This window comes from Equus przewalskii, chromosome 31 (genome assembly GCF_037783145.1).
Source record: "Equus przewalskii isolate Varuska chromosome 31, EquPr2, whole genome shotgun sequence".
Classification (NCBI taxonomy): domain Eukaryota; kingdom Metazoa; phylum Chordata; class Mammalia; order Perissodactyla; family Equidae; genus Equus; species Equus przewalskii.
The window spans coordinates 8,415,966-8,434,523 of record NC_091861.1 but is presented as its reverse complement, the minus strand read 5'-3'; the positions used below and the strand labels follow the sequence as shown (position 1 = coordinate 8,434,523).

At 37.8% G+C, this 18,558-nt stretch overlaps 1 protein-coding gene and 1 long non-coding RNA gene across 2 annotated transcripts in view; one reads left to right on the top strand and one right to left on the bottom strand.

Moving 5' to 3' along the window:
* The window catches only part of DNAH14 (dynein axonemal heavy chain 14), a 417,787-nt gene that overhangs the window by 162,035 nt on the left and 237,194 nt on the right, over positions 1–18,558 (top strand). Inside the window, exons 23-28 of the mRNA XM_070602297.1 lie at positions 1,952–2,123; positions 5,506–5,610; positions 5,699–5,817; positions 6,632–6,706; positions 13,066–13,153; positions 16,420–16,673. Coding sequence (XP_070458398.1) covers positions 1,952–2,123; positions 5,506–5,610; positions 5,699–5,817; positions 6,632–6,706; positions 13,066–13,153; positions 16,420–16,673 — 813 coding nt within the window. The remainder of the gene's footprint in view (positions 1–1,951; positions 2,124–5,505; positions 5,611–5,698; positions 5,818–6,631; positions 6,707–13,065; positions 13,154–16,419; positions 16,674–18,558) is intronic.
* LOC139080637 (uncharacterized) overlaps positions 1–18,558 on the bottom strand; it is a 68,474-nt gene that overhangs the window by 26,527 nt on the left and 23,389 nt on the right. The window contains exon 2 of the long non-coding RNA XR_011535306.1: positions 10,802–10,893. This is a non-coding gene — a long non-coding RNA (uncharacterized lncRNA). The remainder of the gene's footprint in view (positions 1–10,801; positions 10,894–18,558) is intronic.

Sequence of the window (18,558 nt, the reverse complement as noted above, 5' to 3'; positions counted from 1 at the left end):
AAAGGGAAGAGAGATTCATTAAAGGAAAGAATTCTTTCTTTTTTTAAAATTGGCACCTGCGCTAACAACTGTTGCCAATCTATTTTTCTTTCTTTCTGCTTTTTCTCCCCAAATCCCCCCAGTACATATTTGTATATTTTAGTTGTGGCACATGGGACACTGTCTCAATGTGGCCTGATGAGTGGTGCCATGTCCACGCCCAGGATCTGAACCAGCGAAATCCTGGGCCGCCACAGCAGAGCATGCGGACTTAACTACTAGGCCATGGGGCCAGCCCCAAAAGGAAAGAATTCTTTAAAGGGAATTTGTGAGAATAGAGGATGCTATGTCATTTACCCTTAATCTAAACTAACTATGAATTGCATTAGAAACTCCCAGAGACAATGGGAGGGTGCTTAACAGAAGGGGAGATTGAAGTCTCTTCCCATAATAGGATTTTTGCTAAGCTGTAGAAATTTGTAGGTAAAATTTGTAAGCTGTAGAAATTTCCTCACCAAGGTGGGGAATGCGATAATGGTGGGAGGGCTCTTGGAAAAGCTTGACATGTGTTGCCTCTTCTCTGGAGAATTTTGAATCAGCCTTTAATAGTAGAGCAAAGAAGTGCAAGAATACATGGTTATCTTGGACCACTTGTTCTCAACAAGAGGTGATTTTGCCCTCCTAGGGACATTTGGCAATGTCTGAAGACATTTTTGATTGTCACAACTTTGGGGGATACTACTAGCATCTAGTGAATAGAGGATATTAAACATCCTACAATGCACAGGAAAGCACTCCACCCCCCAGCAAAGAATTACCTGGCCAAAAATGTCAGTAGTGTTCATGTTGAGAATCCTGACTCAGACCAAGGAGATACAGTAGAAGTTTCCATCTTGAAAGATCTCCACTCAAAATGCTTGCTGGCCAGAACAAGGGAATCCCAGAAGTATACTACTTAAAGCAATAGTGAAGAATGGTTGTAAGAGGTCAGCTGGAGAGAGCCAGGGAATCCTGCAATGTAGAAGCTCCTGCTACTGGGACTCTAAAGACCCCAGTGATATACCCTGTGGATAACTGCTCTGACAGAGGGCATTTAAGAGGTAAAAGAGAAAAAAATAACACCAGGTGAGGTTTTTTTTTAAAAAAGCCTTTTTCTCTAATTTCTTCTCTACCTCATCCTCCAAGCCTTGAGGAACTTGAATCAGGTTGAGGCTGGGGTGAGATGGGAGTGGGAAATGTAGGTGAGCAGAGAAAGTGAAAGAACTAGAGCATACAACTTTTGAAAATCCTTCCCTCATTCAACTCCAACAGTAGCAGCAACAAGACTCAAATTAATATATCAGTGGATTATCATGCCATGTGTGGGTTTTTTGCTTCCCTTTTCCAAGGGGAGAAAATGATGATAATATTCTATAAAGGAAAATTTCTATACCTATGCTGAACCTACTTTACATTTCCTTATCCTTTAAGATTAGATAGTTATTAATAGAACTTGGATTTTTTTATACACACTTCTATACCCTTGCTCCTCAGCCGAATGCCCCCTCTGCAATTCTCTTCATGTGAAAGCACTATTCCTCCTTTGAAATGCAGATCAAATAGCTTCTTCAAGAAGCTCTCCCCAGATCCCATTTCCTCTCTAGAATTTCAGTAGCCCTTTGTTTTATTACATTTCCTAGGACACAAATCACTTCTACTCACTTTATGTCAAACTTGTATACATCTATTTATTCCTCTCACTAAGTATAATGTTGTTAAATGATGGATGTATGTCTAATGTATCCTAGTATTTCCTACCACGTACATCACTTGTACATAACACACTCGTGAAAAATCTAATGAATGATCATCAAAAAAAGCATATCAAAACATTTTTAAATTGAACAGTATTCTGTGGCAAATGCATTTAGGTTATAAATTTTAATTACAGTACCTTCAAAAAATAAAATTATCTCTAACATTCTTTCTAAAGGCAGCTACCAGAAGAAGCAAAACTCTTCTCTCAAGTGATTTCCACGTGGAAAGAAATAATGTTAAAAGTACAAAACAAACTGGATGTTTTGCGAATAACCACCTCTGCAGGAGTCCTTGAAATTCTGCAAAATTGCAATAAATATATTGACTATATAAAGAAAAGTCTTGAGGTAAAACTACAGCAATCCTAAAATGGAGAATCATTTAATCTACAAAATGTTGTGTAATGCACTACAGACACTAATTCCAATGCGATTTTCTTCTTTACTCTAGCTGCCAACAGTATTTCAAACTCTCACCATCTATAGGGTTAATGAAAATGCTATCAAAAGGAGAAAAAAGTAAAAAGTAAATGTACCAATCTAAATGACCTTAGGCAAAGTACCAAATTTGTGTGCATATGTGTGTGAGGAAGATTGGCCCTGAGCTAACATCTGTTGCCAATCTTCCTCTTTTTTTGGCTTGAGGAAGACTGTTGCTAAGTTAACATCTGTGCCAATCTTCCCCTATTTTATGTGGGATGCCACCACAGTGTGGCTTAATGACTAGTGCTAGGTCTGCACCTGGGATCCGAACCTGTGAACCCTGGGCTGCCGAAGCAGAGCACGCAAACTTAACCACTACGCCACCGAGCTCGCCCAGGTACCAAATTTTTAAGTGCATAAGTTTCTTTATCTTTAAATTGGGAATAAATTAAATTTAAATTGGAACAGTGCCAACCTTGAGGGGCTTTGTGCCAAAGGAAATAATGCATTTAAAGTGTTTAAAGCACATGAGCTGTCACAAAGTAGTTAATGAATGTCATTTATATTAGCACTACTATTAAGTTGATAAAATCTGCAAAAGTTGAAATTGAATATTTTGATGATTTTATAAATTAAATTATTGATTCCATATATTTATACATTGTCAGAACATTAAATTGTGAGCTAGACATACACATCTTTTAATACTGGGTTTTAAAATTTGAGATTCATGGTGAACATATTCACTTCACTTCATAAGCCATGATTTTTTTCCAGCCATTCATCTCTTTTCCCTGTTGAACACAAGTCTCAGTGGTTGTGATGACCACTGAGATGACCCCTCCAGAATACCCACATATGGCAGTTACAGCCTATAGAAAGTTCTCTGCCCAGGAAGACCCTCTGCTATATAAATCCATGAGCTGGGGAAGTCATGAGGGGCTGCACCCAGAGTGATCTGGTTAATAATAGCCAGTTTACTGGGAGCTCACTGAGATAAGCCTTGTAATTATTTCTAGCATATCTTTGGACTAAACATCATTACCGACCAGTAATTTTCCATTTACTCATGTATTGAGCACCTACTTTATACCAGGCACTGCTGCAGATGCTTGGACTACAGAGATAAAAGACATATTCTCTATTATTACCAAACCCCAAATCTATTACAGGAAACAAAAAGAATAAAGAGATATTACAATGTGATGTATGCTATGATAGGTTGGATAGTATGACCATATCGAAGACGAGAAATTAACCCAGTCTGGGGGAAGTGATAATTGAAAGTGTATGAGTTAGCCAGGTAAAGGAGTCAGAGGGTAGGTGGGTGTGTGGGAAGAGCATCCTAGGCAAGGGGGAAAAGTACAGATATGGAGCCAAGCAAGTATGGCACATTCTGGAGTTGTAAACAAGATGGTACAGATGGAACATTGATTGCAGATGGGAAAGTGGTTAAAGATGAGATTCTCCAGGGACATGGGAAGATGATGAAGGGCCTTGCATATCACAATGAATTTTGACTTTATTGAGTAGCCACTGAAGGAAACAGGAGAGTGAAATGATTTAATTTAGAAATATCTCCCTGGAAGGAGGCATAGAGTACATATAGAGTGGGGGCAGTGAGGATAGATACAAAGAAACTAGTCGAAAGACTACAAATATTGGGGGAACTAAAGTAAGATCATGGTAAGGATGAAAGACGGTGGAGCCAGGAGCTTCTGATAGGTAAGTAGAAGATAAAAGACAGAGGTCCAAGATTGTGCCTGGATTTCTGGCTTGACCAACAAAGTAGAAAATGATCACACTACAGAGATAGGAACTAGAGGAGGGGGCCTGTGTGGAAACATGTAAGTTTGTACATATTGAAAATCTAATACTTGCAGGATAATCAAATGAACATCTTCAATCAGCAATTGGGTATATAGATCTAGCGCAGAGGGAAGTGACCTGAGCCAAAGAACAAGTGGATATGTATCAAATAGCTCAGGAAGGACATAATGGGTAGAAAGAGTGATGAGGATGGAACTCAACAGGTGTCAACATTAAAGTGTAGGGGACAAAGGGTGATGTTGAAGGCAAATGATAAGAAAAGTGGCTGAGGGATGAAGAAAAACAGCAGAATGAAATCCCAAAAGTCAAAATGAGGGACAGAGTCAACAGAGACAAATGCTATGGAAATATCATGTAACAAGAAGACTGAAAAGCTCCAGTAAATTTGGTAACAGTGGGGGCTGGATAGCAGAGCCATTTATTTACTGAGAGATGAATAATTAAAGATTTTGAGTTTATAGACTATCTTTTCAAGAACTTTGACTGTGGAGAGAAGCTGGGCAAGTAGACAGTAGCTAGAGGAGAACAAAAGGAGAGAGAGCATTTCATATATATATATATATATATACACACACACACACACACACATTTTTTTTGTGGTGAGGAAGATTTTCCCTGAGCTAACATCTGCTGCCAATCCTCTTTTTTTTCTCTGCTTGAGAAAGATTAGCCCTGAGCTAACATCCGTGCCAATCTTCCTCTATTTTGTATGTGGGATGACTTCACGGCATGGCTGACAAGTGGAGCAGGTCTGTGCCCAGAATGCGAACTCATGAACCTGGGCCTCCATAGCGGAGCGCATGGAACTTTTAACCACTCAGCCGAGGGGCTGGCCCCTCTTATATATTTTTTTAATGAGAGAAATTTAAGAGAGAAGCCTGTTGCAAAGGAGAGTTTGAAGATATAGGAGAGTAATAAATAAAACAAGGATAGCTTAGCCTGGCATAAGTGAATGGGTGTCTCTTCCTCTGAAAAGAAGGAAAAGAGTTAAGACTGGTGTGAATGCAGCTAAGTTGTGGGGAGGGATGGAAATACAGGAATTCTCTGTACAGTAGAATATGAGGTGAACTGCTGAAATGACAGCTTATTCTCTAAGAGGATAGGGAAATAAGAGCAGAAAGTTGACAGCATGGGAAAGTAATGCTGATAATATCAAAATACAGTGCTTTATTAATGATCAATAATACAATTGTATGTGTGGCTCTGTGTGTGTGCCTGTGTGTGTAAGGGGAGATCTGTTGGTTTGTTTTTATTTTTGTTTTGGTTTTCATTTGTTTTAGTTTTGCTTTATTAAAATTTTTTAGCAGTTTAAATATAGCTTTCATTGAGCATGGAATGTTATTTTGACTGATACTACTATGTATACTGTAACCTTAATATTGTGGCTTTTGTATGTAAATGTAGGCCCAAATGAGGATGTGATTCATATCATGATTAAATATATATTCTGAATTGCATTTCTTTTGGTTCTGGACAGGACTACCTTGAAATTAAAAGAATGATTTTTCCAAGATTTTACTTTCTTAGCAATGCTGAACTTCTTGATATGCTAGCTAATAGCAGAAATACTGGGTCTGTACAGGTAATATCATTATTCTCTGCTCAGCAGTATTATTTCCCAACCAGGTGAGAATTTTATAATGTTATTGACATTTGTTTCTGGTCCACAGCCTCATCTTATGAAATGTTTTGAAAATATAAAACAATTATTGATATGGAAACAAGAAATTGGCCCTCCCGCTGTGATAATGCTCATATCTGCTGAAGGAGAAGCTCTTGTGCTGCCAAAGTATGATGTATATGTTACAAACTAAGTGTTTAGACTCCAAAAAACTTCATTACTTACAACCTCCGCTTGTAAATTTCTAGTATTCCATAGATGTTTGCTAAGCAACTATTTCTTCAATGATAATGTACTTACGCAGAATTTTACTTTTCTGTATCTTTAGTTAATAATATCCTGAATGCCAACACAAGGTCTTATTATACGACCACAGATAGGAAGGAAATTTGCTATTTGCTTGGGGCTGTTGATGCTGCTCCCACGGCTGCTTCTACTGACCTCTCATTTTGTCATGAATGGCTCTCAGGCAATTGTAATAAGCTAGGTCCTTCCATTACCCTGGTCCAATTTGCCAGCCATGGCAAGGGCTCACTAACCTTTGGCGTGAGGTTCCTGATATAAGTTGATTAAAAAATGCTGCCCCCTAAGCCTTCCCGTACCCCAAAACCTTCCCATACCCCAAAACCCCTAACCTGACCCTGACCTAGGCTTGCTGTTTAATAAAAGATCCAATGAGGAATCCAAAAATGCTTTGTAATATAGCTATTTTGTAAATTCATATTTTACTGGAACCTCTTATGATATTGTAAATAATTTTGTAAATTCATAGTTTTGATGTTAGAATTTCCTAAAGCTAGTTGATATATTTTCTGCATAGTTTTCCAAATTAAGATCTAGGAAAACCCAAAGATATCATAGAATTATAGTCCTTTGGCTCGTGAATATTATAAGTGTAGAAAGCTTAGCCTACAGGCTTATCAAAGGAATGAAACATGAATAAAAATAATTCTTCATAATATTATTTTTGAAAAAATTACAGGAAAATTCGTGTAAGAAGTGCTGTAGAACACTGGCTGGTAAATGTAGAGAAAAGCATGTTTGATGTGCTAAAAAAGTAAGTACAATTTTCAAATCCTAAAATTATGTTATATATGTATATTTAAACTTGGTTGATTATCCACTAATCTAAGTGAAAAGTATCTAGAGAAATAGATGGAGTAAAGTCCTTTATGAAATGGGTTTTGATATAACGTGATGGCACATGATTAAATGGAGAATAACCATTTATACAGTGTAGATGTCAGTTTGAGAGTGTAATCATGGATAACATTCAGGCAGTTTTTGTGTAGTTTGAGATTCTTGAGTATCTGAAAACTGGGCAGGATCTGAACTCATCTCTGCTTGCCTTCAAAACGCCAGTGCTCAGTAGACCTCCAGTTGCAGCCCACTTCACCACTCTGCACTTTGTCTCACTTTTGCTTCCTGGAATCGTTTACTTGGTTTAGTCTTTTTAATGTTCTCCTTTTTATATTTTAATCTATCATTGCATTATGTTTAGAGTGAAGAAAGAAGATCAGAGTGTAAACTTTTAAAACTAATTTAAGGGGGCCAGCCCTGTGATCGAATGGTTAAGTTCACACACTCCGTTTCGGTGGCCCAGGGTTCGTCAGTTGGGATCCTGGGTGCAGACCTAGCACAGCTCATCAGGCCATTCTGTGGCAGCATCCCACATAGAAGAACTAAAGTGACTTACACCTAGCATATACAACTATGTACTGGGGCTTTTGGGAGAGAAAAAAAAAGGAAGGCTGGCAACAGATGTTAGCTTAGGGCCAATCTTCCTCACCACAAAAAAAGCATACCTTTCAAAAAAAAAAAACAGGGGCCAGCCCCATGGCTGAGTGATTAAGTTTGCGCGCTCTGCTTCAGCAGCCTGGGGTTTCGTCTGTTCAGATTCTGGGTGCAGACTCAGCACCGCTCATCAAGCCATGCTGAGGCGGCATCCCTCATAGCACAACCAGAAGGACCTACAACTAGAATATACAACTGTGTACTGGGGGGGCTTTGGGGAGAAGAAGAAGAAGAAAAACAAAAAGAACAAGTATGGTTTATAAAACAAAACAATCCAAAAACTAATTTGACTAGAACAGTCTTTTACATTTCTAATTATTATTGATTATAGATAGGCTGTTTGTCTTCAAGTTTTAATATCGATATTTATAAATATAATCCTGAATGCCAACACAAGGTTTCTAGAGCAAAGCAGATTATTATTTACTTACATAAATAACCACAGTGGCTTTCCTTTGCCCCAATTCTTACCCAGGGGGTGATGTAAAAAGAACCAGCTGTCATCTTACATGTGAGGAAGCTACATTTCCAGGCAAGAAACACTGGAAAAATGCAGTTGGGTATTGGATAGACAAGCACATTTTCAACTGTTGCTCGGGGATGTTTCTGGTTAGACAGTCTCATCATTGCTAACGATGATAGTCCTGCCTCTTTCTTTACAATTCTTTTTAAAATGTCATTTTCATGTTGTTCTGCATAACACATGTTGTCCAGTACAGATGACAGTGAGCATCTTTCTTTTGTTCCCAATTTCACTGGGAAAGCTTCTAATGTCTCACCATTTGTTATGATGCTTAGGTTTCTGGAATATACCCCTTATCAAAGTAAAGAGTTATATTCTAGTCCTAATTTGCAAACTTTTTAATAATTAGAGGATGTTTAATTACATCAAATGGTTTTAATCAGTCTATTAAGAAACTCAATTACACTTTTGCCTTAATTTGTGGGCATCATGAATTACATTTGTAACTTTCCTTACGTTGAACTTTCCTTGATTTTCGTCTTCAGTTTTTGGTCTACTTACATTATTTCCTAGAAAACTATATTAAACATTTCCTACTTTTTTGTGGATTTATCAATTTCTTTTTTTATTTCTAACATTTATTTTATATATATATATATATATTTTTTTTTTTGGTGAGGAAGATGGCCCTGAGCTAACATCTGTTGCCAATTTTCCTCTTTTTGCTTGAGGAAGATTGTCCTTGAGGTAACATCTGTGCCAATCTTCCTCTGTTTTATATGTGAGACACCACCATAGCATGGCTTGATGAGTGGTGTGTAGGTCTGTGCCTGGGATCTGAACCTGTGAACCCTGGGGTGCTGAAGCAGAGTGTACGAACTTAACCACTGTGCCACTGGGCCAGCCCCACATGTATCATATATATATATTTTTTTAAAGATTTTATTTTTTCCTTTTTCTCCCCAAAGCCCCCCAGTACATAGTTGTATATTCTTCGTTGTGGGTCCTTCTAGTTGTGGCATGTGGGACGCTGCCTCAGCGTGGTTTGATGAGCAGTGCCATGTCCGCGCCCAGGATTCGAACCAACGAAACACTGGGCCGCTTGCAGTGGAGCGCGCGAACTTAACCACTCGGCCACGGGGCCAGCCCCTATCATATATTTTGATGCTATGTTGTTATACATAAACCTTTTTAGTAGGGTGTACTTTTGATCAACATATCAGCATTTATACCAGTTAGTATTTTTTACTTAAATGCTATTTTAATATTAATAACTTGTCATACCTGTTTCCATGATCTCAAACATTTGCATCACAATGTATTTTTAACATTTCTGTGCCATGTTAATATTTCTTGAATCAAGTATAAAAGTGGAGTTTATTTTAATTTTTGCTTTTATTTTGTTTTACTTTTGCCAATATCAAAGTGTTTGTCGTCAGTGCTGGTGCGTCTGTTTGCCCTCTGCCCTTTCCTGTCTTGTTGTGTGTACTTGGGGTGCTCATGGTCACAGATGTATACCCTGGCTTCCTTTGCCCCCCAGCTTCCATTCAGGTAGGGCAGATGTGAGGCTCCCTCTCTGCCTCACTATGGTTTTGGCAGAATCTGTGTTCCTTTACCTAAAGCCACAGCTTTGACAGGTGGCCCCTCTCCAAAGGCTCCAGCCCTCACCAGGTTCCAGAAACATTGCTCCCCTTACCCCTTCGGGCCTAGAGGTGGTAACAGCTGCCCCACTGCTAGACCCAGGTGCTTCATCATCCCCATTGGGTCCCTCAACCCTGCCCTCATCTCTGCAGAGTCCCTTCATTACACTCTCTTCAAGTAGCCCTTTGAATGTGCTGTTTCCTGCTGACGTACATACTGCCTTTCAACATTTATTTTGATTCCCATCACATCTGGACTCACGCCTGCCATTGTACTGTATATTTTCTAATGACTGGGCTTTTGGTTTGGGATTTTTTTTCACTTACTATTGTTAGATTGAGTTTCTCTCTTTTGGTGTAGCTGTATCAAAATCATAAACATTTTCTTTTTTCTCTTAAAATGGTAATACACTTTATCATAGCCTATAATACATATCTTTAATTTGTCCTCAAAGACCATGTGTTACTTCATAATTCTCTTATATCACCTCCTCCATATTGTAATCCTTTAGGATTTTATTTCAAATTGCTGTTAGTTCTCTATTTATGGGTCACTAATTATCTAGGCTGAATAAATTTTTTGGCTTGTTTCGTTTTTGTTCATTACTGTTTCACAGGTCTCACACTTTAAAATTTATTTTCATTTTGCTGTATATATCTCCAAGTCATTTTTTCAGAAAGCATCTGAGGGTGGCAAATATTCTTATTTTACCCTCATATTTGCATGCTATTTTAGGTGAGAATAGAGTTAATTCTAAGTTCACATTCAATTTGTTGAATGCTAGCTCCCCAAAATATGACCGAAACAGTCTGTTGATGAGACAGAGCTGACTTCACTGAGTGAAGGAGAATACTCCTTGGACAGCTGAGAGTGCCTCGCAGCAGGAAGGATAAAACTGGAATATTTACTGAGATTTTGAAGTCTGCTTTAAGGCAGGTCTTTCAATGTGGGAATTTGATTAGGATTGGGTAAAGATCAGGATATAATAGTTTGAGATTGGTGAACACAGCAAAGCAAGATTTACCTCTTTATGCTGGGTTTTGGGAAAAATCATTATTTTTATTTTCACACATGATCATTCTGCAATTCAGCCAAAATGGTGAGGTTATTGTCTTAATAACACACTTAGTTTCCAAAAATAGTTTCTTTTACCTAGAAACCTTTTCTTGGCTTCTGAGTACATACTTGCACTATTCTCTTTGGAGATATTTTTATTTCATCAAATGTAACAGAACCTTGGTAGAATTATCTTACCAGAAAATGTCAACAGATGATTTTCATACTCCTAAGTCATGACTCTCATCTGGTTGAGTGATTGTCAGACACCATCAATTATAAGATGCACCCTGGTTTAAGAGAAATTAAAATGTCTCAGAATTGGTGAAGTCACTATTTGTTACTTTTGTTAGCACTGCTTCCCCATTTTAGTTTTTCGATTGGTAACCATTTGTGCTCTTTTTCATTGTATTAGTTTTCCTAAAACATTTAGTTATTCTGGTTGTCTGTTCATATTTGTGCTGGCAAGGTCCTCTTCTCCTATAAGCAAATATTAGTTTCTAACTGCAACAGCCTGCCTGCAGTGATTGCAGCTGACAACAGGATGTGCAGGACCTCGTCTATAAGTAGCTTATCTTGTAGTGCATAGAGGTTCCTCTGCATTTCTCCTGGAGGTCCCAAACCACCTGTGACACTTCACTGATACTCTAGTTCCAGCACTGTTTCAAATATTCCACTTCTTATGGAAAAATGCCAGGGTCAACTTCCTCTGTTTCCTTTCTTCCCCTCTCCCTCCCTCCCTCCTTTACTCCCTTCCTCCCTCCCTCCCTTCCTTCCGTCCCTCCCTCCTTTCTCTTCAGTCGTGTTTTAGGATATGTGGAGTAATTTCAGGCTCTACTCTGCTTCTCTCTCCAGCCCCAAACATTCACCCTAGGAGACGTCCACCGAGTACTTCTCTGCATTCTACCGGCAGCTCAGGATGGGGCCAGGGGGTGTTGGGAGAGGCAGAGGTGCACTGGTCTCCCGATTTAGAAAGCTCTCTCTTAATTAATTATCCTAAAGACCCACCTGGGCTCCCTCCTCCCCAGGCTCCCTCCTGCATTTGTTAAAGTTGGCAGTAGTGCTCTTTGGTTTCTCCACTCTTCTTTCTATAATTCAATCCAAATTTGCTTTCCATCTGGTAGAAATTTTTCAAGTTTCTGATGCTCTGTAACACACTTTCTTGTTTTCCAGTTCCTTATATATGTATATATATTTTTCGTAAATTTTCTATCATTTGAAGGAATATGGTTCAAGATGAAGACAGGATTGTTAAGTCAGAAATCTTGATACACTCTCTCCTGCTAGACTATGAAAAATCAGAATAAGTGTTTCCAAAACTCTGGAGGAAATAAAGAAAATATAGTGTGCGTGTGTGTATGTGTGTATGTATATAAATATAAACACAGAAAAAATAAGTATTAAATAGAAATAAGATCTTAATTAAAAGAAGATTTTATCAAAACAGAAAAGTAACTATATGCTGCTTGAGAGATATAGCAATGCAACCCAAAAGTTATGAATAAAAGTAGTAAAGATATTTCATGGAACAGCAAACCATAAGAAAACAAGGGCATTAAATAAAATACAAGGTCATTTTAACTGATGAAAGATACGTTTCCCACTGATACTTCTTTGAAATATATAAAAAGTTGCTATAAACATATTTCTTCTCAGATAAATGATAATATCATTTGATAAATAAGAAAATAAAAAGAGATACCATCTGCAATTGCAGCAAAAATTAAAAGAATCAGCATTCATTTTAAATATTCAAATAAGATGTAAATAAATTTAATATTGATAAGTAAAAAACAAGTCATTTAGGTGTTAGAAGAAAATAAATGAAATTTAGCACTGAGAATTTCTAAAACATAATATCAGTAATAAAATATAAAGCAAATGATTGATCAAATTGACTATACAGAAACTTAAAACTTCTGTATGAGGGAAAAAACCCACCGTAACCATATTAAAACATATACTGTTGTCACATATTATCTTTGGTTTTAAATAAAAATATCTGGATATTTTTCATAAATCCTATTTTCTCCCTTATAATTAATTTTTAAAGCTAAATGAAGACTTTAGTGTTAAAATTCATCTGGTGGTTTCACCCCAGTACTCAATCTTGTAAAAATTATTTTAAATACTGATTTTGTCATTGATAGTATTAGAAATTCGAATAGTGTTCAAATACTGCATGGGTCATCTCCTAGTTTAACACAGTTTTACCATCTCAGAAACTCGATGGCCTCATAGGAAAAGTGCAGATGATGTTAAAGAGGAATTTAAGGAATATGCATTATGTACAAATTAAGGTTCTACTAACTCTATTTGGTCCCATACATAGACCTAAATTAAAACAAAAAAATCGGAGATACTAAAGGAATATTCCCCTGTGATCTTGTCATGCTTGATCATTAAATGGCCACAATCAATGATTAGACATAAATAATATAAATAAAATTGTTTGTTTATAGGTTTGTAAGTCAAGGGGTTGAAGACTGGCACTACCAAACTTTTTCCGTGTGGGTGGTATCTCATCCAGGACAAGTGGTACTCATTGTGGTAAGTTACTGCTGCTTTGATAGACAAGTATTTAGTTTGTGGCTACACTGCTAAGAAAACAAAGATTTTGAAATAAACCATGATGAAAGGCACTGATATGTGTAGCTTACTTTGAAATGCATCAAAAAATATGATGGATAGATGCATAGATAAGTGAGAAAGTAAATAAGGCAAAAAGTTAATTGCAGAATATACGTGGTGGGTATTCATTTTATAATTCCTTCAACTTTCCCATGGTTTTAAAAATTTTCATAATAAAATGTTGAATGAAAATAAATTATTTTCCTAGGAATATCACTATATTGCATTATATTCATTTTCCACTGCTGTCATTGAAAAGTTACTACAAATTTACTTGCTTAAAACAACACAAATGCATTATCTCACAGTTGCGTAGGTTAGAAGGGCAAACAGGTCTCACAGGCTACAATCCAAATGTCAGCAGAGCTGCCTTCCTTCTGGAGGCTCTAGGGGAGCCTGTTGCCTTGCCTTTTCCAGCTTCTGAGGCCACCTGCATGCTTCGGCTGGTGGCCCCTTCCTTCATCTTCAAAGCTAGCAACGTTGCATCTCTCTGACCATTCTTCTGTGGTCGTATCTCCTTCTGCTCACAGGCAGAAGAAGTTCTCAAATTTTAAGGATACATGTGACTACATTGTGCCCACTTAGATAATCCAGAATAATCTCTCCATCTCAAGGTCTTAATTTAATCAGATCTGCAAAGTCCCTTTTGCCATGTAAGGTAACATATTCACAAATTCTGGGGATTAGCACATGAATATCTTTGCAGGGAGCCATTATTCTGCATACCACATTCATGTTTGTTAAACCTAATTACTGCTTTTCTGGGGCTCAAAAGAGAAAGAGAAGAAAAACTAGGTATGTGTGATAACAAGAAACCCAAAATACACAGTTCTTTTGAGAAGAACTAGTGAAGTAATGGTTGAAACACTAGAAGTCGTGGATGAAGCCAGGGGAGTAGTCAGATTTCCCCTGTAGAGTGTGTAGAATGAAAGAAGAAGGGCAAGGGAAGACCTCAGGGAACATCAACATTTAGGGAACAGGCAAAGGAAGGGGACCCATGAAGAGGACTGAAGAAAGAAGGAAAATTATGAGAGTTGTCATGGAAGCTAAAGGAAGAAAGAAGGAATTCATTTGTTTGATTTTTCTGTAGAAACAGGGAGTGGTCATCATTTTAAAAGCTTTAGAGAGGTTTGAAAACTCCATTATGTCTGTCAGTTATGAGGGTCAACGAGAACCTTGGAGACAACAGTTTTCCTAGAGTGATGAAGGCAGAAGCCATATTACCATGAGTTGCCATTATCAAGTATTTTTAAAACATACTTGACCTTATAGTTCTCTATTAAATGTAAAAATAACATGACGTCATTTTACTTTGCCTTGACCCACCATAATTTTCAAGTCTTTGTTAAGATAACCTGGGACTGTAGACACAGACTATGATTATCAAATCTCCTTGGTCCCCTCTGTCATCCACTTGAGTGAATACTGATAAAATACTCTCAGATCTTAAGCTGAGCACTTGTTTAAGCTGTTGTTTACAAAGGCAACAAAATTATAATGAGTCACTTTGCACATTTCTGTGGTTTACCAGGCATTCAAATAATCAAATCTGCTGTATTAAGAAAAGATCTTCCTGGGGCCAGCCCCAAAGCCAAGTGGTTAAAGTTCTGCATGCTCTGCTTCAGCAGCCCAGGGTTTGCAGGTTCAGATCCTGGGCGCAGACCTACTTCAATCGTCAGCCATGCTCTGGAGATATCCCACATACAAAATAGAGGAAGATTGGCATAGATGTTAGCTCAGGGCAAATCTTCCTCACCAAAAAAAAAAAGAGATCCTCCCCAGATCCCTGGTCTTCTGAACATGCTTAACAATAAGAAGCAGTCTGTATTCTGTTTCTAGAAATAACTATGATATACTTCAACTTCAACCATTGAACAGACTTTTATGTCTGCCCTACCTATTGATAATTTCCCATGTACGCAATTTACAACTTCCCTTTGTCTTGCACTTCTGCATATGTAACATGGCTAGGAGCTGTCTCTGAGTGGACACCTATGGGGGAGTGGCGATGATGAGATGTCTACATGCATTGGCCACTGAGAGAATTTCAATATGGATTTATCCAAGCTATAGTAATTGAGAATTCCCATCAATCAGTCAATCAATCAACAAATAAATGTCTGGTTCACAGTCTACCTTATCAGAACCAAATCCTCCTTCAGCATATACTGATGCAGCCTAGGAGGGGACTCAGCCCAATGGATACTCTCTCCAGAGGCTGTGAATCTTGAATAAATGTCTCCAGGACAGCAGTACAGTGGCTTTTGACTGGACCCTTCTGTGGTGTGACCTTGACTATACTTCCTGCTGCCTGGCCCAGAATCTTGCTCCTGCCCATTCAAGTCTCCGTCTCTTGCTCCTGCTGATCTAGGTCTACACCATCCTTTAAGGAAATCGGTCAGTTTCTGTTGGATGCAGCCAAGAACACTGACTGATGCATCAGGTTCTCCATCCTGTACCCTCTTATCTTGCTCTGGAAACAGTCTCACCACTGAATATATTACCTCACTGCTGCTTACTCTCATATTTCTTTCTTTACAGCTCTACTTACATGTTCCTTAGGCACTTCAAATTCAGTATATGTCAAAATGAATTCATTATGCCCCTTCACCTACAAGATGCTTCTCCTTCAGTAGGTACTATCTTAGTGACTGGAATCATAGTTCACCCAATTACAGGCCTCCTGACGTATCGCCCTCCATTAAGTTCCCAGACAATCTGACATTAATCCAGTAGCCTTCTTAAAACAGCTCTGGTATGTATGGGAAGAGTGAGAGTCAAAAAATGGATCAAATAACAGAAGTTATAGAAAGTTTCTGAAAACTACGATTACAGACTTTACATATTCTACATATAGTACTTCTGAGTTCAACTGAGGAAACAGTACTAATTTCATCTTGGAGTTTTCTACCATTATTACTGTTCCCTAGGTTACTCTTAGCCTAGTGACGATGGATTAAGAATACCAGATTGAGAAAGTATAAATATGGTGATAAATATATTTCCATTTATTAAAAAATAAGGCCCCTACAGCGTTCATCAAAATTTGATCAAAATATGTACAAATGTGTCAGCTCTTTTACACACATACAAATGCACTCAGACACCACATATACTTCCTGAAAGCATGTTTTAAATTATAAAATTTATGCTGCAACTATCATATTTATATCTTGCTTTTTCAGAGCCAGATCATGTTTGATACTGACTGTATCACAAGTTTTATGAGTTCTCATTCAAGAAAAGAGTTGGAGAAAGTCCATGCTGGTCTGATCTGTCGTCTAGAAGAGATCGCAGAGCTGGTAGTGCTGGATACTAGTAACTCCCGGACAAGAGCTGCACTTGGGGCCTTGCTTACCCTTTATGCTCACTGCAGAGACAGAGTGAGAGATTTACTACTTAAAAATATCTTTAGTGCAGAGGATTTTGAGTGGACAAGGTAGGTAGATCTAAATGATAACTCTACATAAAACAACTAATCACACACCTAGCTCTAGGTCAATTAATTCTCTACCTCCAACTCTGTCAAACCTAAGTTTTAATTTTCTGAGATTTACAGAAATTCCAAGCAAGTTACACCAATTCAAGTACCATATTCCTGTGCTTTCTTGTTTCTCTTTTCCACTGTCCTTCCCCTTCATTTTAACTTCTTTCTGCTTCATCTTTCTGAACTGACTCCACTCTCCTCATAGTTCCTCTTGCCTTTTGCCATTATTCAGCCAGAGGGCAGTTATCAGTGCAGACAGAGTGAGAGAAGCTCTGCCTCAAGCCTCTTCCTCCCGCTGCGTGCAGTCAGCTCTGGAACAGACTAAGCTGGGAAACCAGTCATAGAACATTTCCAGCCAATTCTCTAATTCAGAACTAACTTCCTCCTACCCAGAGTCAATCAGTATATATTCATACATATGTAGTATTCATATACAAATACAAAACGATAGAAAAATAGAGCCCTGACATTGGTGAGAAGAAATCAAACAGGATTCCTCTAATAAATGTGAAGTTTCAAACTTATGAATTAAGTTTTTGCTAAAGTTTCCTTTGTTCATAGAAAAACAACTGTCTTGCCTGCATAATTATGGTCTTTGGTTCTCAAGAAAGGTTAATTTTTAAGAAATTCTTCATTAGCATAAATTTCCTTATTTTAGGTACAACACTTTCCTTTAAACGCTAGAGAAAATGGAGCAGAAAGAGGCTGATGTATTTCACTGATACCACTCAAGTATATTTTACCCGAATGCTTTATATTTGACTTATATTCACATGTTCATTTTACTACAAAAGTATAAGTATATACATTCCTAACTGCCAAAAAATATGCCCTGTTTATGAACCTGGGAAGAGTTTAGTATGTTATTATTATTTCCTATTAACTTTTTTTTAAAGTGAAAATGAAAGTGGAAGAGCATATATAGACAAGTAAACTAGGAAAGAGAGGATTCTTTTTTTTTCCTTCTTAACTACTTGGAAATTAGAACAGTATTTTACTTCAAAAATAATTTTTTTATTGAGATAACATTGGTTTATAACAAATAAATTTCGGGTGTACATCATTATATTTTGATTTCTGTGTAGATTACATCATTTTCACCACCCAAAGACTAAGTACCATCCATCACCACAAACATGTGCTTAATCACCCCTTCACCCTCTTCCCTCCCCCTTTCCCCTCTGGGAACCACCAATCCAATCTCTCTCTCTAGGTGTTTGTTTTTACCTTCTGTTTATGACTGAGCTCATACAGTATTTGACTTTCTCCCTCTGACTTATTTTGCTTAGCGTAATACCCTCGAGGTCCATCCATGTTGTTGCAAATGGCAAGATTTCAAGTTTTTTATGGCTGAGTAGTATTCCATTATGTATACATACCACATCTTCTTTATCCATTCATCCCCTGATGGGCACCTGGGTTGCTTCCAGGTCTTGGCTATTGTGAATAATGCTGTGATGAACATAGGGGTGCATGTATCTTTACACATTCGTGTTTTCATGTTCTTTGGATAAATACCCAGCAGTGTAATAGGCAGATGGTATAATATACTGTTTTCCATATTGGATGCACCAGTTTGCACTCCCACCAGCAGTGTATGAGAGTTTCCTTTTCTCCACATCCTCTCCAACACTTGTTGTTTCTTGTCTTGTTAATTATAGCCACTCTGATGGGTGTGAGGTGCTTTCCTCACCATAGTTTTGATTTGCATTTCCTTAATAATTAGTGATGTTGAACAGCTTTTCATGTGTCTGTAGGGAATCTGTATGTCTTCTCTGGAAAAATGCCTGTTCATATCCTGTGCCCACTTTTTGATCAGGTTGGTTTTTTGTTGAAT